Source organism: Muntiacus reevesi, chromosome 14 (genome assembly GCF_963930625.1).
Source record: "Muntiacus reevesi chromosome 14, mMunRee1.1, whole genome shotgun sequence".
In the NCBI taxonomy this organism is placed as follows: Eukaryota; Metazoa; Chordata; class Mammalia; order Artiodactyla; family Cervidae; genus Muntiacus; species Muntiacus reevesi.
In genome coordinates, this window is record NC_089262.1 from 37,384,369 (window position 1) to 37,407,396 (window position 23,028).

Genomic DNA, 23,028 nt, shown 5'->3' on the forward strand with positions numbered 1-23,028 from the left:
TGCCACCATGCATATCACTGGACACATTTCAGGTGTCTGTCTGGGTTTTTAAGAAGTCTAGCAAGGACCCTCAACCAATGTGCATGTGCAGCCTAGAAGTTCGTGGGCATTAATACCTCCCGGGCAGCCTTTAGCCCTTGGGAGGTAGGAGTTGACATATAAATGCCCTGGTCTTCCATCCTTGTCAAGGATACCAGGAAGGCACACTCTGCACAGCTTCTCAGAGGGTCTTCTGTGGGGTTGGGCCCCTGTCAGCCATTATGGGAACGAGCTGAATAGCACACACCGTATTAGCTGTTCCCTGCTCCCCGCATCCCTCTCTCCCTTTCCTGGAGTCGCCCTCCTAGTAAACTACTTGTGCCCAAGTCCTCATCTCTAGCTCTGGTTTCTTAAACAGCACCCCCCACCCCCAAAATAATGTTGGAAATAAAGACAAACTGGTTTGTTCTGGAATCAAGGGCTAACAGAAATAACTGACAACAGCTCTGAAGCAATGGCCCAGAGAAACAGCATTTCTAGAAGTGGTTATTCTTGATCACTTTAAGTATATGTCTTATTAGGACGATCCATTACCCTCCTGATTTCATGACTTGTCTTGTCTTTTTATCCTGCAGATTCTTCTGGGAATCCTAAATTCACCAAGTGCCGTTCACCTGAACTGGAGACTTTCTCGTGTCACTGGACAGATGGGGCTAATCACAGTTTACAGAGCCCAGGATCTGTACAGATGTTCTATATCAGAAGGTATGGGCTTCATGTTTTTCTGATTTCTCTCCATGAATTTTCTGATGAAAATGCATTGAGTGTCATGCAGTGATGGGAATGGAAATGATCTGCTTTGGTGATCTAAATGCATTCACCCATTCATTCATTCAAAGATATTAGTTAAGTCCTTACTATATGTTGGGTACTATTTTAGATGCTGGAAATATGGCAGTGATGACAAAAAGATAAAGTCCCTGTCCTCCTGAAGATTAATTTCCAGTGAGGAAAGACAGACAAAAAATTTAAAAACTTAACAAACTAAATTTCAACTGGTATATGGATTACTGAGAAAAGTAAAGCCAGGAAGAATGTTAGCACTGTGTAAATATCTGCATGTGCATGAGAGTGTCTGAGGGTGAGTATGTGAGTATGAGTGAGCACATGTGAGTGCATGAATGTGAGTGTGTAAAAGTAGGTATAGTGTGACTATGCATGAATGTGGGAAAGCAGGTGAGTATGCATGTGTGAATATGTGTGAAAGTGTGGGGTGTGTATGGATGTGCATGAGTGTGTGTATCTGTAAATGGGAGCATATGGGAGAGTAAACATGTGAAAGTGAGCCTGTATGAGTGTGTGTGCCTGTTGAGAGCTCAGGTGATACCTTAAATGAGGTCTTCAGAGGCCCCTCTAGTGGTACCTGAGAGCAGAGACATAAAATAGGTGAAAAAGGCCTTGTGACTATCTGAAGGGAAGACTGTACAGACAGAGGAAATTGCAAGTGCAAAGGCACTTTGGCTGACATGGCAGGTTGGAGGAAATCAGGAGGCTGGCTAGGACAAAGTGGAAGACAAGGAGAGTGACGGGGGGAGAAGTCAGAGGGTTAATTAAGTGGGACCAGACCGAGACGAGCCTTAAAGGCCACAGCCCAGCCAACTTCCTCTGTGGTGCAAAGCCATAGGGTTTTGTTTTGTTTTGTTTTTTAAGATATGTGTAAGATGATTTGGTTCCTATGTAGAAAATCGACTTTGTCCCTGTTAAATTCATTATCTTCAATAAGCGACTGTGATACTTCTTTTCCATTTTTACGGGTGGTCTTGTAAAGAAGAGTGGAGACAAAGATCTTTCAGTGTAATCACCATCCAAGTCATTTATGGCTTGCCCCTCACTTGGTATGATTTCCATTTCTGTATATTCTCATGTGTACCTTTACGCTCTTTAAAACCTTAGGCTCAAACTCTCTATCATCTTCTCTTGTCCACCCAACCCTCAGGGAAGGCCTAAACCAAGAGGTAAGGTTAGTGGAGACCCCCACCCCTCAGATGGTGGTCATCAGTCCCAGGATGGTGCTATCGGTCCCCCAGAGGAATCAGGAAACTAAAGGAAGGGGCAGCAGGCAGTGAAGGGAGAGAGCTTAGGGCCAACCATCCTATATTTCAGCCTGGCTCCAGCCCTTGCTCGAGAGTAATACTGTACAGATTAGTCATTCTGTACACAATTCAGCCACCTCATATGCAAAATGAAGATAACAGACCTTTCCCCATGGCTTCTTGGGAGGATTTTATTAAGTAACACATGAAAAAGCCTTATCACAGTGCTTGGTGACAAGCGTAGTAAGTACTGAATGAATAATAGCTCCTATTCTTATTATTGGTAGTATGAGAATAATTTAAAATACTATAGAATTCCAGTTCCTGAGCTACAAAAGCAATTTTTTTTTTTTTACTGCCTATGATTATTGATATGCTATAAGACCATTTTTAATGCAGAGACAGGTGCTTAATTTGCAAATAAATACTTTGAATTAACAACCAGGATGGGCCTTCCAGATGTGTGAGAGGTCTCTCAAACATACCCCAAAAGGCACACAAGGATGAGATGCTTGGGCACCAAATGAACTTTTACCCCTGCAAGGCTGATACTGCAGAGGTTGGACTGCATCACGCCAGGCTCCCGGAGCTCAAACTCATGTCCATCTAGTTAGTGATGCCATCCAACCATCTCATCCTTTGTCATCCCCTTCTCCTCCTACCTTCAATCTTCCCCAGCATCAGGGTATTTTCCAATGCGTCAGCTCTTTGCATCCGGTGACCAAAGTATTGGAGCTTCGGTTTCAACATAAGTACTTCCAATGAATATTCAGGATTGATTTTCTTTAGGATAGACTGGTTTGATCTCCTTGTAGTCCAAGGGACTCTCAAGAGTCTTCTCCAACACCACAGTTCAAAAGCATCAATTCTTGGGTGCTCAGCCTTCTTTATAGTCCTACTCTCACATCCATACATGATTAATGGAAAAACCATAGCTTTGACTATACAGACCTTTGTTGGCAAAGTAATGTCTCTGCTTTTTAATATGCTGTCTAGGTTGGTCATAGCTTTTCTTCCAAGGAGCAAGCGTCTTTTAATTTCATGGCTGCAGTCACCATCTGCAGTGCTTTTGGAGCCCAAGAAAATAAAGTCTGTCACTATTTCCATTATTTCCCCATCTATTTGCCGTGAAGTGATGATGGGGCTGGATGCCATGATCCTAGTCTTTTGGATGTTGAGTTTTAAGTCAGCTTTTTCTACTCTGTCTTTCACTCTAATCAAGAGGCTCTTTACATCCTCTTTGCTTTCTACCATAAGGGTGGTATCATCTGCATATCTGAGGTTTTGATATTTCTCCCAGCAATTTTGATTCCAGCTTGTGCTTCATCCAGCCCAGCATGTCGCATGATGTACTCTGCATATAAGTTAAATAAGCAGGGTGACAATATACAGCCTTGACATACTCTTTCCCAATTTAGAACCAGTCCATTGTTCCATATCCAGTTCTGTTACTTCTTGACCTGCATACAGGTTTCAAAGGAGGCAGGTAAGGTGGTCTGGTATTCCCATCTCTTTCAGAATTTTCCACAGTTTGTTGTGATCCACACAGTCAAAGGCTTTAGCGTAGTCAATAAAACAGAAGTAGATTTTTTTCTGAACTCTCTTGCTTTTTCTATGATCCAACCGATGTTGGCAATTTGATCTCTGGTTCCTCTGCCTTTTCTAAATCCAGCTTGAACATCTGGAAGTTCTTGGCTCATGCACTGTTGAGGCCTGGTTTGTAGAATTTTGAGCATTACTTTGCTAGCATGTGAAATGAGTGCAATTGTGCAGTAGTTTGAATATTCTTTGGCATTGCCTTTCTTTGGGATTGGAATGAAAACTGACTGTTTCCAGTCCTGTGGCCACTGGTGAGTTTTCCATATTTGCTGGTATATTGAGTGCAGCACTTTCACATCATCATCTTTTAGGATTTGAAATAGTTCAACTGGAATTCCATCACTACCTCTAGCTTTGTTCATAGTTATGCTTCCTAAGGCCCACTTGACTTCACACTCCAAGATGTCTGGCTTTAGGTGAGTGATCACACCATCATGGTTATCTGGGTCATGAAGATCTTTTCTGTATAGTTCTTCTGTGTATTCTTGCCACGTCTTCTTAATATCTTCTGTTTCTGTTAGGTCCGTACCATTTATGTCCTTTTTTGTGCCCATCTTTGCATGAAATGTTCCCTTGGTATCTCTAATTTTCTTGAAGAGATCTCTAGTCTTTCCCATTCTGTTGTTTTCCTCTATTTCTTTGAATTGTTCACTTAGGAGGGTTTTCTTGTCTCGCCTTGCTATTCTTTGGAGCTCTGCATTTAGATGGGTATATCTTTCCTTTTCTCCTTTACCATCACTTGTCTTTTTTTCTCAGCTATTTACAGGGCCTCCTCAGACAGCCGTTTTGCCTTTTTGCATTTCTTTTTCTTGGGGATGGTTTTGATCACCACCTTCTGTACAGTGTTATGAACCTCGAGTATTTCAGCCCAAATAGCCCAGTGCCATTTTTCTGGAAAGGGTAGAAGTGATGGGATAAGGAGTATTAGGGAGTATGCAGTAGCAGGGCCTCACCTAACAGAGTACACGTGTGTGGGACTTTGCATCACCTGCTTACAGGAAGAGGCCGATACAGATGCGCTTTCGGGCTCCAATCACTGTTTCTTGGAAACCAGTTCCCAGGCACCTCCTGGAACCATAGAATCACAACTCCCCATCCCTGGCACACAAATGAGACTGTGACCCGAAGTCATCCAGAGGCAGAGTAGTGGAGGCAGGGAGGAGTGGGGTGGGGCCGCTGCACTCCAGGCCTGGCCTTGGTAGCTGAAGCACCGGGGAATCTAACCAGGTCAGGCTGGTCCACAGGACAGGCCCAGGCTGCACGCTTGGCTGGCTCTGCTTCCAGCCAGGTGAGCCGGTGGAAGAGGCAGCCAATTCAGAACAGTCCGTGCCACCCTGTGCCGGGCCCATGCCAGATTCGGCCTCGGAGCTGGGCCGGGACACTGCAGGAATGCAAATCGCAGGCCCTGTGAAAAGGGGGCTCTGGGAGCCTTCAGCCTGCTCTGCTCTAGCCTGTTCATGCAGATGCTTCGTTTCCAAAGAAGTGGGCGAGTGAAGACTCGTTCCCAAAGGCTATATATCCCCCACCCCTACAAACCCCCCTCAACAAATTATCCTGGTTTCTGAAAAGAAAGTTTATTTGCTCTGCCAGGTAATAGAGGAAATTAGAAAGGAAAATGAGCAGTGTTACTTTCTTTTTTCTAAAAAGAAAAAGAACAAGAAAGAAAATGTTAAATATTAAGCCTAAAACACATGATCTGGATGGCTTGAAAACGGTTGCGCTCAGGACATGAATGATAGTTTGTTTGGGTCTTTTTGTCTTCCGGTTGGGTACCTTGAGGTGGAAAGCACGTCTTCTGCTCTTTATTCTGATTTTTATGGATAGGCTCTTTCTAGAGTTCTCAGCCCTATTTCACAAGCCAGTCTGGGAACAAACCTAAAGCACTTAAGTCTTGGGACTAAAAGGAGGAGAGAGTAGCTTTTAGAAATGGACTTTGGTAGAAATTCAACCCAGTGAAGGCAGGCAGCAGAGCATCTGTATTGTGTGTCCATTTGGACAGTTTGTCTAAATTTAACAGTTTAAAAATAAGTTTTAAGTATGTATTTAAAATAAAATTCAACTTCAGTTAATGAGGGAGGGGGTTGGGAGTTGTGTTTTGAAGTAGCTCTTCCTGACCCATTGCACTTTAGAGAAGCACTTCAAGTTGTTTGTTCTGTGGGGCTAGTGGGTTGGAGATAATCTAAACAGGGTTTTTCATACCATGCCTGTGGGGACCAGGTTGCTGACAGGCCTGAGTTGAGAAACTGCGTGCCATACACAGAGCTCATCTCCTATTACCAATCCAGACCTGCTAAGCACTGGCCTGCATCTTCAGAAAACGTTTTCATATTGACTTTAGTACTGTCAATTTGCTAAATACATTTGACTATTATACAAAACTTGACTCCTTGACGATTATATGAAAATCTCACTTCCTAAGCAATCTTATAAAACCATTCTTTTACTACACTCGTATTTATTTTGAAAGTCTATCAAGATAAACTATACTATAGTTCAATGACCTACCTATCCATATTTTCCAGTCTTTTTCCTATTCTTAACACACACACACACACACACACACACACACAGAGTTTATCCTTCCTTCTACTCTCTACCCCCTTAATTTTCCCATTGGAGATGAATCTCCCTCTCATTCAAGGGTATGCAACTTTTAAGAGCCTCAACCAGAAATTAAGTAACAGTCCATGTTAATCCAAGTTCTTTCCAACAGCTGATGAGCAGCTGTCTCAAGGACCCCTTGATATTACATAAGTGTCCTCCGAATGCCAAACAGACCAGCTTGGGAAACAGCTGTAAACAAGAAAACGTGTGTCTTCTCCCAGCTTCTCATCCCTTCTTCCAGTCCCTGCCCTTGCACAGCCTGTGGGGTCCCTCTTGTCTCCTGCTGCCAAGCACCCACTCCCTAGAGCGATGATCACAGACCTCCACAGCCTGGCCCACCAGCCCCAAGCACCTCAGAGACATAAGGTCATTCCTTCCTCCTTCTGTCTCAGCCACATGTTACCTGCTTTATGTCTTCTTGACTTGTAAAACACCCTCTCAGCCTAGTGAAGAGCAAGTAAATAATGAATGACACCACCTAAGTAGCAATTTTAAGAAAGTCTTTCCTAGTGATTCCACTGCCTTCTGTTCCCTCTCTTCCTTCCCCTATTGCCATCTTTTAAACTTTTACCCATCTTCAAGATTGCTAAAATACCACGTCCACCTTGAAGCCGTCCATGAATGGTCAAGGCAATCATTCTCTTTTCTAACTCCAGTGAGCACCAATGAACACTTGCCCACCCTGCTTTGTAATACGATTTCTCAGTCATTCCCCTGAGGCTGAAGTATTTCTTTAAACACACATGACTCCTCTGTAATATCCAGCAATATATTTTATGTACAATCGATGCTTACGAAATACCCATGTACTGAATAAAGGAGATTAAAAAAAAGAAAGTACTCAGTGGGTAATTTCTGAGTCGCCATCTAGCCTTAAAGTAGGAATCAAGTCCTTTTAATCCTTACGGCCACACAGCGCTAGTGTCAGATATGATACCTACAGAGTGCTTGCATAGGAGGCACCCAAAAATGGCTTGCTGAATTCACTCATTCAGGCAGGCAGGCAGATGGGAGGTTGGAGAAGAGCTGTGTCACATTCTCTCACATGTTCCTGCTGGGATGGACTTGAGTCTGAGCCATCTTTTGATTGCTCTGCATTTTTGTTCAGGTCCCCTTGGCAGCTAACCAGGGTAAATCCTTTCCCCAAACTCTGACATCCTCCCGCAGTGACCTTCCTGCCATCTCTTTTCCATTTGACATCAATCCTGCTGTTGTTTTAAGTCGTTGAGGTAAATAATGCTTTCTGTAGAACAGGGTGGAGGTGAATAACTCTAGGGTGGATCTTAGATATGGAGGTATAGCTTTTCTGATTTCTTCAATGTTCTCCATGTGTCTATCTGTCCTTCATGACTTGTTTCATTTGTTCTTATCTGATCCAAGATACAGGAAAGGATGAGCTCATTCTTTGTAGAGAAACTCACAAAGGAACGGATAGGTAAACTCATTGATTCAATACAGTCCCATTTTTGTTTTTTCCATTCTTTTGCTATTATAATTAAATGTCCATTCCTGTTTACAAAATGGAGAAGAAAAATGCTTTCTTAGTTTGGATGATTTTTTTTAATTTCTAGGTTTTAAATTTCTTTGGTTTCTTTTATGAGTAGAGGGGAAAAGGCTAAGAGTCCCGTGTTTCTTAAAGGTTACTTGGATGTCCAGAATGTTTGAAATGTTACCATGGCTCTTTGTTTAATTAAGAAAAGATACCAGGAATATGGGAAGGAGTTCAAGGCATCAGGAAAACTCCCGCCCTCCACTGCCAAGCACAGGACAACCTTGCGGAGGAGATGGACATAGGTTGCAGTGGTTCAGAGTAGGGTGGTAGCTGATTTTCCTCTTCAGGACCACCTACATCTCAATATCACTCAGCTTGGAGAACACCATCCATGTGTCACCTCAGTTTCTTCCGCCATGAGTTAGGGAAATACCCAGGTTTAAAGACCCAACTGTTCAATGTATGACAAAACCCACTGCAATGTTGCGAAGTAATTAGCCTCCAACTAATAAAAATAATTGAAAAAAATAAAAATAAATAAATAAATAAAGACCCAACTGTTCACTGGGAATCTCTACAGTTTGGGAGTTGATTCTGCAGTGTTTTAATAAAAGAATATTTTTAAACCTCCATAAGCCTCAGAACTTTCATCTGTAGAGTGGGGAAAATACCTACCAATGAATCACTTAAATTAGGAGCTGGCACCTTATATGCAGTCAATGAAGGGACGCTTTTACTGTAGACAGATGTGCCAAAAGGCCTCCTCTCAGTCTGCAGACACTGATCATCAGCCCACAGATGTGCTAGTCCTTGAAAATGGTACCACTAAGATACTGCTCTTAAAATACTTGTGTCCTGGTTTATTGAACCTGACTCTTAAGCAGCTTGCTTTGACTTGCACTATTGCATGATTTGGGGAACAATTTTTCCTTTTTACCTTCCATTTCAGGGACATTCAAGAATGGAAAGAATGCCCTGATTACGTCTCTGCTGGTGAAAACAGCTGTTACTTTAATTCATCTTATACCTCCGTGTGGACCCCCTACTGCATCAAGCTAACTAGCAATGGTGGTATTGTGGATCATAAGTGTTTCTCTGTTGAGGACATAGGTAAATCACAGGTTTGTGTTTTATTTGACATGGCTTTAGATTACATAAGCGGGGAAGGCTGCAAAGTCCAAGTGCATGCAAGTAGGAAGACTTTGTCATTGCATTGCATTCTCTGGGTGGATGGAAGTCTTCTTTATAGCACATGAGATAAGCTGGCAAACAAGAGAGAGAGGGCAGACAGCAGCTCAGGTTGGCTCTAATATTAAACAATCTGGCAGTAGGTTTATAAATAAAAGAAAAGGAGTCTTATGGAGTCTTTTCCTTGAAAAAAATCTCTGAATGCCGGTTTGTATTCTTGTGTGCCACTACAAGGAAGAAGCTCAGTGTACTCTTAAGATTCTCTCTCCCCTCATGATCTGGTATGACGATTATATTCAGCTCTACTAGAATACATTGGCCTTGATCTCTGGCATTCCTATAATAAATGCCTAGATTCTCTTTGGGTTTCCCAGGTGGCGCTAGTGGTAAAGAACTTGCCTGACTGTACAGATGCAAGAGATGCAGGGTCAATCCCATGGTCAGGAAGATCTCCTGGAGAGGGAAATGGCAACCCAGTCCAGTATTCTTGCCTGGAGAATCCCACAGACAGATGAGCCTGGTGGGCTACAGTCCAAGATTTTCTTTGCCACAAGGCATAATCATTCTGGAATTTTACATTGACAAAACAGCCAAAATCAGTTTAAAGGCATGTTTATAAGATCTCAAAACAAACACTGGAGATAATCAGTTCAGTGAACTAAATGAAAGATTCAAGCAGCTTATCCCTTGCCCACCATGTGGACACAGGGGAAATAAAACAAGACAAAGAGCCATAATTGGAATATTCGTGTTTATACTATAATCGTATAAACAGCTAAATAGAATCACAGAAGGACCATGAGTAGCTGACACTGACGCCTCACATCTATCCACAAAGCTTGTTTGTTGCTTACGGGAACTCCTTGGAGTCTCACTTAGATATGCTTGTTCTTGTGTGTGGTTTCCAGGCTGAGAGAGGGAGGGTGGAAGATGCAGATACAAACGAGTAAATCTGATAGACTGACTTGGTGGGAGAAGATTGAAAAAACTGTAACAAGCAGAAGATAACCCGTCTGCATGGTTTAAAGAAACTATTGAATCTAGAGAAGCTGTTAGTAATTGAATATATGCCCTGAAGTCAGTAGATGTAGCTGTCTAATGACTCAATGGGTAGTAGAAAGAATACAGTGTGAAGACCCGTGTTCTAAGCCTGTCCTGCCAGTAGCCACCCGACTCGTTCACTTGGCTGATTTTCCCTGAGTGCCTGGCTCCTGGCTGGGTGTGTTGGCTACAAAATGAGTAAGACACAGTCAAGTAGGGAAAGCAGGCATGTTTACAAATAATTGAGATACGGCACAGTAGGTGCTGGCCTCAAGGTGTGTGGAATGCACAGCAAGCCAAGGCGGTGGCCAGAGGTGTGAATGGTTGACTGGGCCTGAGGGATGAGAAAGGGCTGCATGGAGATGGTGACAGTTCAGTTCTTAAAGCCTCAGCAGGAGTTGCCAGGTATACAAGATGGACAGTGTCTGCTAACGGCTACTGAGTTCCAAAAATGACAGCACAGAATGTTTAGACTCAGGAGCGGTTTGGCAGGCCTGAAGGGTTGACCAGAGGAATCATCAGTGATTCTGTGTGCCCCACAAAGGAATCTGGACTTTATCTGACTGTCCAGGGGTACATTTGAGGATGTTTATGCAGGGGAATGACCTCAGGATATTTACAAAGCATGTACCATAAATCAGGTATGATAACTGTGCTAGATGGCTTCTATTATAATTCCCATATTACAGATGGTGAAACTGATCCCCAAAGCAGTTCAATGTCTAGCCCAAGGTCAGAACTACTGGTAGGCAGAGCTGAGATTTGCACCTAGGCAGCATAGCTCCAGAGCCCTTGCTCTTAACCTCAAAGCCATAGTGTGTGTGTGTGTGTGCGCACACGCACAAAGCTGCTTCAGTTGTGTCCAATTCTTTGCAACCCTGTGGACTGTAGCCTGCCAGATTCCTCTGTCCAAGGAACTCTCCAGGCAAGAATACTAGAGTGGGTTACCATGCCCTCCTCCAGGGGATCTTTCCAACCCAGGGATCAAACCCACATCTCTTATGTCTCCTGCATTTGGTGGGCAAGTTCTCTACCACTAGTGCCACATGGGAAGCTGGAGAGTATGGTACTAACGTCTAAGGGAAATTCATCTTGCTGCAGTGTAGAGGGCAGATTAGAATAGCACAGACTAGATTGGAAGGCTTTGTGATAATCAAGGCAAAAGATAATGACACACAGAGTTACCATGATAGCAGGGAGGGAGGAAGCTGAGAATAACAGACAGCAAAGAACGGGGGTGACCCTATAGCTCTTAAGATGCTGATCACAAACTTCAGCTTCCTCGTGTATCATGATGTATTCTACTAGACCTCTCAGGGCTGGTCTTTGGATTTAAAATTGTATATGAGTTAGGCATCTGTCATTCATTCAGTTTATTCCAGCTTCTTTGAGTCTCTTCCTTGGACCAGGCAGCATTCTAGGTGCTAGGGGCAGGAAGCGTCTGCACCAGGGGGACATTTTCTCAGTGTGGGTGGGAGGAGACCATACTGGGAGGAAAGACAATGTGGGAAAATAGGAGAGGCTGCAATGGAGCATTATCACACACGGCCTCATTGAGACAGAGACACTTGAGTAAAGAAGGAAATGAGAAAACAGCCCATGTCTATCTGATGGAAGAGGGCATAGGCAGGGTAAAGATCTGGAGGTGGGAGCACGCCTTTGCTCACCCAGGGAAGAGCGTGGGGTAGTGGAAGGACACACGGAGAGAGAAGAGGAGCATGATCATAAACCAGATCCTGGAGATCAGAGGGTCAAAGCTAAGGCATCCTTTAAGCTGTGGTGTGACTTTGACTTTGGTCTGGAGATAGGAAGCCTTCAGAAAGCTGTAAATGATGAGCAATGTGATCTAACTTAAGTATTAGGATGACCAGCATGTCCACAGTGTTGAGGATTCCATCAAGAATAAACTGAAGGGGGTCAAGGACCACGGGAAGAGATTAGTTAGGAAGCTAATGCTTCAAAACAAAAGGATAATGGCTAGGACCAGGTAAGAGCGGGGCAGGTGATAAGAAGTGGGTAGATTCTGGAAATATCTTGAAATTACAGCTGACAGAATGTGACGTGGTGGGGGGGGGGAAAGTGAGTCAAGGAAGGGTTCACCATTTTCATCCTGCAGGAATGGAGTCATCATTAACATAATTAGGGAAGGTGGAAGAGGAGCAGGTTACAGGCAGAAGACTAGAAGTAAGAGAGATGGTTATTATTATGCTCATCATGGTGGTACTGAGCGTTCTCAAAAGGGACCCTGTTCTATATCCTTTATTGAAAGTAGGGGAGGGGGTTAAGATGCAACATGAGTAATAAGTTTGAGAAAATTTCCCTTTAAAAACATTTTTATAGTTCAGTCATATAAAGCATTAAGCTTTGGTTTTCAGAATTCAGCAATCCCCAACAAACCTGGAAAGATGAGGTGTAGCTATCATTATGCAGCATATGTAGCTTAGCCATTTTGCAAACCCCTCCAATTTAATTTCCAAAATGTGGTCATGATTAGTCAAATTGGGACTTTCTCTGTTTTTTAAAAAGTAGTATCCACTCCACAGTAGTCAATAGCATGCAGTTAAGTAAAACACAGAAAATGCTGATTCATCACCATTTGAAAGATCAGTGTAATTCCTTCCTTTTATATCTGAAGAAATGATCACATGGGGCTAGGAAGACAAATGAAGGGGTATTTACCAAGTGTTCTGAAGGACTGTGCTTCTGTAGCAGTGCAGAAATAAATGAGAAAAGAAAATTTAAAAGACCTTGCCCCAGGTAACGTACAGATCAGAAGAAAAAAGATTTCTCAACCCTTCACTCCAAAATGGCCACATATTTACATACACTTGGGTCTTTCTGACACTCTATTCCTTTCAGTTCTGAGTTAAAGTGAATTTCTTTGCCAAAATCCCAAAGGATTCATCTTCTCAGAGCCAAAAGAAATGCAAAATGTGACAGATCTTCAAGAACGGCTATAGATCAGATTTTAAACTCAAAATGGAATTTTTTATAGGGGCTTTTTTTTCCAGTTAATAACAGGTCATCCTTAATTTAAAAAATGGTACTTTGCCATAAAGTGGAAGTATAATGATGGGAATATTGGGAGAATTGAGAATAATGTATGAAGTAACTTAATCTTCTTCAGAAAAAAGCATTCCACTAACATCAAGCTATGTCTGTGTACTAATTCTCTGCTGAAATGCACAGTACAACCGGATCCACCCGTTGGCCTCAACTGGACTCTGCTGAACATCAGTTTGACGGAGATTCATGCTGACATACTAGTGAAATGGGAACCGCCACCCAATACAGATGTTAAGATGGGATGGATAATCCTGGAGTATGAACTGCACTACAAAGAACTAAATGAGACCCAGTGGAAAATGGTAAGATATTACTACATCTCACATTGAAAAACCCTTTGACTTTTCTGTGTTCAAAAACCCCTCTCATTTCTAATTAGACTTTCTGTTGACTTAATACCACATATCCCAGTTCTAATTTCTTATTTGAGAAAAATGGATATAATCAGTAAAATTTTATCTTGGAATTCTTTAAGACAGCAGATGCTTACATGGAGTTTTATATGGAAACCTATAGGAGAACAGGAAAATGATTTCTCCAGTCATCCCTGGTATCCAGTCTAACCTTAGAACAATATCACATACTCTAGTCACTCAGCTGTCTGTGAGGATGTGGCTAAACATGGGAAAGGTTATGATCAAGATCAGCAGTGAACTGTGGCTAAATATTCGCCTAGGATTTTAGTTGCTACTGTTCAGCAGACTCCCACTAAAATAAGTTCTTCAGTGACTCCAGGAGGGAAACAAAGGGAGGGAATTGATTCCCTAGAGTTTCAGAAGAATGTTTTGTCACATACCCCAGGGGAGAATCAAGCTAAGAGGTTTTTACTTAGGCAAGTAGCCTGGTATGGGTTGACCTCTGAACTCCTCACTTCCTTGCCAAGGGCATGGGAACTGGGCACTTAAATAAATTCCACATGGCACACAACAAGAAGAATAACAGGATTATCATGCTGCTTTCAATGTAACCAATTCTAAATCATTCTAACCACAGCCACAGGCCTGGCCAAGCCAAGTGGTTTCTGGCCAGTCACCAGGTCGTGCCCAGCATCCTGGCATGGCCTCACTCCTAGAATTGAGACACCAGGCCCTGTCCATTCAGTGAACTGCTGAAAACGAAGCCAGTTTTGTCATTACTGACAAGTTAAGTTTAGGGCACTATGAACAGTTCAATATTGGCTTCAAGGTTCTGTTTGTGGAATCATTCTAACTTAGATATCTGTTCCATAACTTGGTACAGAAAAGTCTGGCTGGATACTGAGTCAAACAAGGCTTTCTAAATTCAAACTTCAGTCAAACGTTTATTCAGCAACCGACCAAGTATTGAAATAACCAGTATACACAAAGCACCATGCTAGGCACCCCAGGGCGGCATTTTCCCAAAGTATAAATTTTGAATCCTTGAGGGTCCCTGGGACTCTTTCAGGGAGTCCACAGGGTCAAGGACTGTTTCCATAATAATACTAGAATGTTCTTTCCTTTTTTGACTGTGTTGATTTACACAGGTGGTACAGAAGCAATGGTGGAAACACTGCTGCTCCCTTCGCACAAATCAGGGCAATAACTCCAAACTATACTGATAGTCACTATGCTCTGCACCACTCTCTACTCACAGAAAAGAAATGGGAGCAGGCAGATCACATAAGAATGTCCTTGAGGAAGCAGTATTTGTATTTCTAAATTTATTAAATCATGATTTCTGACCATGTTGCTTTTTCATATTCTGTGTACACATAAAGCACTTTGGCTGCATCCTGAGCTGTGGATGGTTATTTTGAGCAAAGGCATTTAAACACCCGAGTTCCTGCTTGAACTAGCTGCTTTTTGCTTAGAACACCGTTTTTACTTTGAAAGAACAACTGATAAACTGATAGATGGCTTTTCATATTTGAGTTGGCAAATATTTGGCAAATAGTTCTTGGAAAAGAATAAAGTGAGCTAACACTTCAAGAAAAACAATTGACAGTATTTGTTTCCAGTGAGAAAATTTGAGCTTTCAAAGTTAAGTTAAAATTTTGGAAAACTTTGCCATCTGCAGCTGTGAGCTTGAGAGTGTTCCCAACCTTTGAAGATCAGATGCGATTAATGGTGATCTTAGCAAAAGTGTGTTTTTTTTAAAATATTGTATAATGAAATGTGTGAACAGTTAGAAAATCTGCATAACTCAGTGAATGATATTTTCCAAGTGAACAATACATGCTGTAACCAAGCCACGAATGGAGAAATGATGCATTCAAAGTACTAGTTGTAGTGGTGGATTTTAATATAAAGAAGTGTGAAAGATTTATTGACACAGTTTCAGATTTCACACTGCAACTAACCTTTAAGAAAATAGCACTTACGGAGTTTTTTTTGTTGGTGGTGGTATTAAGGAAGGATATATACAATTAGCTGAAACAGCTATTAAAAGATCTCTTCCATTTCCTCACTATATATCTGTGAGATCAAGTTTTATTCATGCACCTCAACCAAAACCACACATCCTAACAGTTTTAATTCAGAAGCAAATGTAAAAATATAAGCATCTTCTACTAAGCCAGATAGTAAAGAGATTTGCAAAAATGTGAAACAATGTCATTTTTCTCATTATAATTTTATTATTGCAGAAAGTGAAATAATTCTTATAAAAATATGTGAACATAAAATCAATTTATCATCATTTTGAAATTAGTATTTTTGAAATTCTCAGTTATAAATCCATGATACTTATAAATTTGGTAATTTACAAGGGTTTCAGAGTTGCCATGAGCATCAAGGACCCATCTATGAGAACTGACCTTTCTTAAAGAACTTATGATCTAGTTGGTTGCGAAAACAAGAGGCATAAGCATAAGGAAAAAAAAAAAAAGGATTGTAAGTCAAGGGGGAAAAGTCTAATGTGTGTTGCTTATATCAGGAATTTACCATTTGACAACACTGAATTTAGTATTAATATGCCCATTTTTTAATTTATTAAACACATTTTGAATATAATAGTAATTCTAATGACCATGTAGTTGCTTATAACTATCTACCTACTAAACCAATTGTGTTTTTGAATTTTTGGGGTTGTTGTTTTGTTTTTTTTTGGGGGGGGGGGTTTAAGACTTAGTGAGTGGCATAGAATTATCCACAATGTATGGGTCATCTCTTGAGCACCCACTGAAAAAGTAAATGCTTAAAGTGTTAGTCACTCAGTTGTGTGGCAACTCTGTGGACTGTAGCCTGCCAGACTCCTCTGTCCATGGAATTCTCCGGGCAAGAATACTGGAGTGGGTTGCCATTCCCTTCTCTATATACTTGATATTGTCCTGGGCTTCGGAAATGTAAAGAGAATGAAAGCATTGTTTTCCCTGTGGGAATATGCAGTATAATATAGAAATTTGAGCAATGAATTCAAAGAAGTAATATGTGTATTCTCAGGCAGGATGGAGTAGGGAAAACTGCCAGAAAAGACTTCTTAGAATATCAGCAGTACCTGCACTGAGAATTAGCCAAGAATAGGTGTTTCTCATAGGCAGGTGACAGGGGTCAGAGCAGTATTAATCATGTGAGCAAATTTGAATTTGGTGTGGCTGCTGTGGAGGGTTGAGGGAAGATGGAGAGGGGGCCATAGATTGAATCACTCAGAGCCTCTTTGGGATTTTGTTATTAATGAAACCTGTAAAGAAATAATATATTAGTGATGGTGACAGAGAAATTTAGGGCTTCAAGAATAGTAAATAGATTTTTAAAAACATTTTAAGAAAAATAAAAAGTTTAATATTCAGAAGCATTTTAGTTACATAAACATTCCATGTATTAAGAAACTTCTATAAAAGATGCAAACTAACCATTCTGTGTACATGGAGAGGGGAAAAAGAGGTACTTTGTGAGTAGAAACTGACTATAGTGAAAGGAAATTTGTTTTAGAAGCTAAAGGTCCAGTTTCTGACTTAACAAATTATGAGAATCTTATTTGTGTGAATAACCCAGGCTATTGAAAAAGAGTGTTCCTGGTTTTCCTATAAATGGGAGCAAGATGTTCTACCTGAAAATATATAAAAAGCATATACTGACTACTGGCTTTGAATATTTGACTTCAAGGAAAAGCCCATCATTAGTTGTGTCTACCTCTTTGATAGCAACATGTATGACAGTCTCACCTACCTTCCCTGGGAAAGTAAAGGAATGTCCTGGCCTTCAGGATTGTGGAATCCTGATGTTTGTTACCAAAGGCCTCAAGTGACTTCTCTTCACAGATTTTAAATAGCAAACTATTATATTTTGAGGTGGTTTTAAGCCTTATAGAACAAGCTGATAGAATTATTTGACACTATAAGACAACTGATTTTTCTAGAACACCTTCCAATTCTGTGATCATATGAATGACCACCCAGGATTTCCAAAGAATAGATACAGACATAGAGAATAGGAAATATGTTTGTTTTTTTCTGTCCTGATGTCTTCATATAACAACATAATATTCCAAAGGGTAGGTGGTGTATCCATAATCTTCTACCATCCTCTATAATAATTCTATTATGCTTTGATCTTAGTAGAATATCTGACAGCCTAATGAAAGAATAGAGATGCATTTCTTAAACAAGTCTATCATATCTTTGGGTTTATAACAAAACTAATCTGAGGATTGTGATTTATTTAACAAAGTGACTTACCATTTTTTAGTTAAAGTGTAGTTAATTTATAATGTGTTACTAAGTTACTTACTTAGATCTTTCTCTAAATAGCAAATGCCACAAGTGCATTTTAAAATATTTCCAGAAATTCATTTTGAATAAAAATGCTGAAGCACTTCATGGAGCTTATTGCATTGAGTTGTTGACTCTCTAACCAGTAAGTTTTATATTCTGTCTTGAAAGATGGACCCTTTATTGGTAACATCAGTTCCGATGTACTCGCTGAGACTGGATAAAGAGTATGAAGTGCGTGTGAGAACCAGACAACGAAACACTGAAAAATATGGCAAGTTCAGTGAGGTGCTCCTGATAACATTTCCTCAAATGAACCCATCTGCATGTGAAGAAGGTAAACCTACGAGATTAAAATGACAGCCAACATGATTTCTGTCAATACACAGGCATACATTCCCTACATTATTAGAGTGTTGGCCAGATCAATATATATTAGCATCAGTTTTCAGGATGAGGGACCTGGAGTTCACTACCTGTAACAGGTATTATCCATTACAAAAGAGGAAGAAGGATTTCGCTTCTGAATTATTCAGGAAAAGTCATGATGTAGGTGCAAGTTAAAGAGGAAAAGAGACACAAAGTTACTGATGGAGGACAGTGGGGTGATAATTCCAGATAACAGAATTTCAGGTGATTCTGTTCTTTATATGTTTCTGTATTTCTAATATTTCCTTTGAGTTTGTTTTGCATTTATAATCATAAAAAAATGTTTTTCAAATATACAGAGAAGAAATTCTGAATCTGGATGGATGGCTATCTGGTTTCTAAGAGAAAGCCTAGTATTGAATCAGCATTAAGTAGTCAATGGCAGGTGCTTATTGGTTTTAGAAAGTTTGTGTGTGACTTTTATGTGGAGGAAGGCTTAATAAATCATGTGCTAGTTATGCTTAAGGGTGACATAGAATATTTGAAGATCCTATATAAAAGAAATATAATTTTAAAATATAAACAAAATTTTCTGCATGTATGGTACAGGTAGAACCCATGATATTATATAGCACAGGTGAAAGTGTCTATAGCACCATTTTTTCTAAGCTCTCCTCAGTAGGCTTGTTTCAAACAGTATTTGATATATGGAAATTCTGGCTTAAAAGTACATTTGCCACATGCCCTTTATTGTGATAGTATTTAATTCACCTAAAGTTTTTTTTTAATTCACTTAAAGATTTTTTTAAACAACTTTTTACTTCTATTAGAAAAGGAAAAAAACTCTTGCTTTATATTATGTTCCTGAGTACATCATTGATACAAAATTATAGATACCACAAGAACAAAAAAAAAATGGTATTCTCTCCCCCACTAATTCTTTATAACATGCATAATATCTCCCTTGTGGATTTTAATATGTGAACAAGAAAATAAATAAAAGAACATCACAGCATAAAAGCTTACTTTCAGTAAAGCAATGTTAGTGTAAAAGTGAAAAGAAGTGGGAAAGTGTTAGCTGCTCAGTCCTGTCCTATTCTTTGCGACCTCATGGACTGTAGCCCACAGAGCCCCTTTGTCAATGGGATTCTCCAGGCAAGAATACTGGAGTGGGTAGCCATTCCCTTCTCCAGGGGATCTTTCCCCGCCTTGCAGGCAGATCCTTTACAGTCTGAACCACCAGGGAAATTCTACCTTAAAAGTAGTTAACCTCTGCCACTGTGGTACTTGTTCTAAAGAAATGAAATAGAAGTTTTACAAACAGTCTCCCACAAATTTTCTATCAATTATACTAAAATCTGAATCAATGGGCATGACTCAATGAACACGAACTTGAGCAAACTCTGGCATATAGTGAAGGATAGGGAAGCCTGGCGTGCTGCAGTTCATGGGGTTGCAAAGAGTCAGACATGACTTAGCAACTGAACAGCATACTAAAATCTGAGAGTCCTAGTACTGATCTTCTTCTGTCAAACAATACTTTTTAAGCTGTAAAAATATACACCCTGCATATCTAAGAAGTTTTAATAATGATTCAGAATTACAAGTTGGCCCCCATCTTATTGATAGATCCACAGTCTAGATCAGATCTAGATCTAAAGATCACATTTTTTTTTTTAAAAGTGGACATTATTTAGGTAAAGTAGTATATTAACAAGCATCACTTTTCCCTCGAGCTAAAGCCTTTTAATGACACACCCTGAATACATAAGATATTCAAAGCAGGTTATTTATATAATAAACATGGATTGTGCTTAAATTGTATGCTGTTACTTTTTCTTTATTTGGTATATGAAAGGATCTGAAGAAGTGGATAGAGGTGTTCTTAGAAAATACTAAGTCATTGCATTCTATTTCAGTGGTTATCAAGTGAAATCATTGACTTTACTAGATGAATACAAATTAGGAAATTTTATGTGAAACAGGAGAATGAGATGTAAACTTCAATTATTCATAGTTCTGTGAGATATTGTTTTTGTGTTTTTCAGATTTCCAGTTTCCATGGTTCTTAATTATTATCTTTGGAATACTTGGGCTATCAGTGACATTATTTTTACTCATATTTTCTAAACAGCAAAGGTAAGTGTGATATAACCTACTCTGATATGTTTTGCCAGTTATTTAGCAAATGTCCATGTTTCCATTTATGTTTTCTTTTGTGTATCATGAGTGAAGTGTTTCATCAACCCAGTGAAATGTTCTCTCTCGCTATACATCTTTGTTGTGTCCACATACAGACAACACAGGCCTCAGTTTTATCTGGAAAGTTGCATAGGATGTTAAGAGGGTGAGGCTAGTGATTACACTCCTTGTGACATGCACCTTAAAGTTCTGAACTGATATTTATTCCAGGACCCTGAGGTAGCTTTGTGACTCTGGCTAAGTTTGACACAGATAATTCAATCTAATAAAAACCTTTCTTTAGATTTCATATGATACCAATCTTAAGTAGATTTGGGTTTATTTAAATTGCTTGGATACTTACAGTTTGGTATTTTACCTTCTTTTGTCAGAGGTAAAATTCTAAGTTTGAGGATACCATTCTGCATCCCCTTGCAGCCAGAAGGCAGGTTCCAGTTATTATTCTGCCACTGTTGTTTGTGCTCATTTGAGTCCCTTTATCTCTCTAGGACTCCATGTTCTCATGGGTAATATGAGAGTGTTGGATTATATGATGTTTAAATTTCCCTTAAGCTGTAAGGACTAATTATTCTATTTTCGTTCTTGAAAGAAACTCAGTATAGACTATAGGAACTTTTAATACAAAATATTGGAAAAGTTACTGGTATAGTCTGCCCGTTCCCTTACATTTAGAATATGCATAAGTCCCATGGGTTAATCTTGTCCCTTCTCCTAGAATTAGGGTAGCTAACACTCTGTTTGCCTGGGACTTTCCTGGTTTTAACACTAAAAATTCTGTGTCTAGGCAAACTGAGACAGTTGGCTACTCTATCCAAAACCAAAGACAAGTTCTCCAGGTGAAGCCATGAGGCATCTAGAACTCAAATAGACTCTATATTATGAATATATTATAAAATTTTTTTCCTTTTTATTTTGAAGCTGTATAGCATTTGTAAATATCAAAACAGAATTTCAATAGAGAGAAGAATTCTAGGGTTCCAGAATGTCAAAGCATGCTTAAAAGTCTCCAAGTGAATGCAGGAAGGATTATTTTTTGTAAAGTTTCATCTCCAATTTAATAATGTAAACTCAGGGGGACAAAATTCACCCTGGAGAATTTTATTTTCTATCTTTCTAGCAACATTACTCTCTTAGAAATACAAGTATTATAAAGTAGTACAACAGCTTTCAATTTGGGGAGGGGAGAAATTAGTAAATAAAATTCTAAAAAATTATTTACTTAAATAATGGACACATTTAAGTAATTCCAAAGGAGCCAAATTATTCTGTAGATTAATTTGAATTCACTGAACTGTCCAGTTAGGTGATAGGCTAATTTATATATAACTACGGTAGATAAGCTCACTACATACATAAAGTAACTTACTTTTAACATTAGTTGTCAATTTCAAATCATCACGAAGGCCAAGCAAATTTATATTGCTGAATTACATTAGCTAACTATATTTGGAAGAAAAAGTAATCCTCTGATCAAATAGAATTTCAAAGGAAATATATTAACTTTTGTCTAAAAGATTGTTTTCTAGGAATAATGACGTTTTTAACTATGACACTTGGTCAAAACCACCAAATTGGAAAAAAAAAATTGAAAAATCTATTTGTACTGCCAAATTCCCTGTCCTGAATTGAATTCTTTGAAACAAAAAACTTATCTTCCTTTTTCACATGCCCACAAAAACCCTTATCATTGTCTAAATTTCCATGTTCTAATGAAAGTAAGAAATGGTAGAAAATAGCTGTCAGCAAGTGTAGAAAGAACAATTAAAATAAAACTCAAAGAATGAGATACTATGTCAGTTACCGCAGAACTTCAGGACTGTAAAGGATTTCAGGTGTTCCTTGTACTTGCTTGAGATTTTGTTAGTTCACAAAGCAAGCCACTGCTCCCTTTCTTCATCCAAATCCAAATCATTAAGAGTCAACTCTAGTAAAAGGTATAGTGTAATTTGGATTTGAATTAAACAATAAAGATCAGAAACATAGTTTCATGCCAGTTTATCTTTTTTCTATACTCTGTTGCTCCCACCATACAACTTACTCTAGCCATCAAGCTGTATGACTGAATCAGGAACGAAATAACTGAATCAACATAAAACAACAGTGGCAACCTGAAAGCCAGATTCAGCCTGCAGATCCATGTTTTGCTGTTTGTTTGTTTTTCTTCTGATTTTTGAGGAATGGTTTTGCTACAGAGTGTTTCTAAAACAGGGAGTTTTCACACAAAAATCAAGATTACTAGATTATCTTTAAAAACAGAGATCTCAGACTTCCCTGGTGGTAGGGACAGACAGTGGGTAAGAATCTGCCTGCCAGTGCAGGAGACATGTGTTCGATCCTTGGTCTGGGAAGATCCAACACGCTATGCAGCAACTCGTCAATCCTGTGCAGAACTACTGAGCCTGTGCCCGAGAGCTCCGGAACTGCAACCACTGAGACCCCATGCTCTGCAATGAGAAGCCACTGCAGTGAGAAGCCCGTGCACCACAACTAGAGAGTGGACCCCACTCCCCACAACAGAAAAGCCTGTGCAGCAACAACGACCCAGAATACCCAAAATAAATTAAAAAAATTTAAAGTCATTGCCATATTAAAAATAAAAAAAATAGTGAAACTGGGTTGATAATCCTGCATGGCAATATGTCCCGAGACTGAGGACCAACCATCCCATTGGAACAGGGCACATGCTCTCTGCCACAATTCCCATCTCTCCCTATGACTGGCTTGGT

At 39.8% G+C, this 23,028-nt stretch overlaps 1 protein-coding gene across 7 annotated transcripts in view; it reads left to right on the top strand.

Moving 5' to 3' along the window:
- Positions 1 to 23,028, top strand: part of GHR (growth hormone receptor) — a 301,514-nt gene that overhangs the window by 260,688 nt on the left and 17,798 nt on the right. For all 7 annotated transcript variants that reach the window (XM_065905351.1, XM_065905356.1, XM_065905357.1 and 4 more), the window contains 5 exons: positions 615 to 744; positions 8,717 to 8,877; positions 13,186 to 13,364; positions 17,903 to 18,068; positions 20,149 to 20,239. In XM_065905351.1, the coding sequence (XP_065761423.1) occupies positions 615 to 744; positions 8,717 to 8,877; positions 13,186 to 13,364; positions 17,903 to 18,068; positions 20,149 to 20,239 (727 nt within the window). The remainder of the gene's footprint in view (positions 1 to 614; positions 745 to 8,716; positions 8,878 to 13,185; positions 13,365 to 17,902; positions 18,069 to 20,148; positions 20,240 to 23,028) is intronic.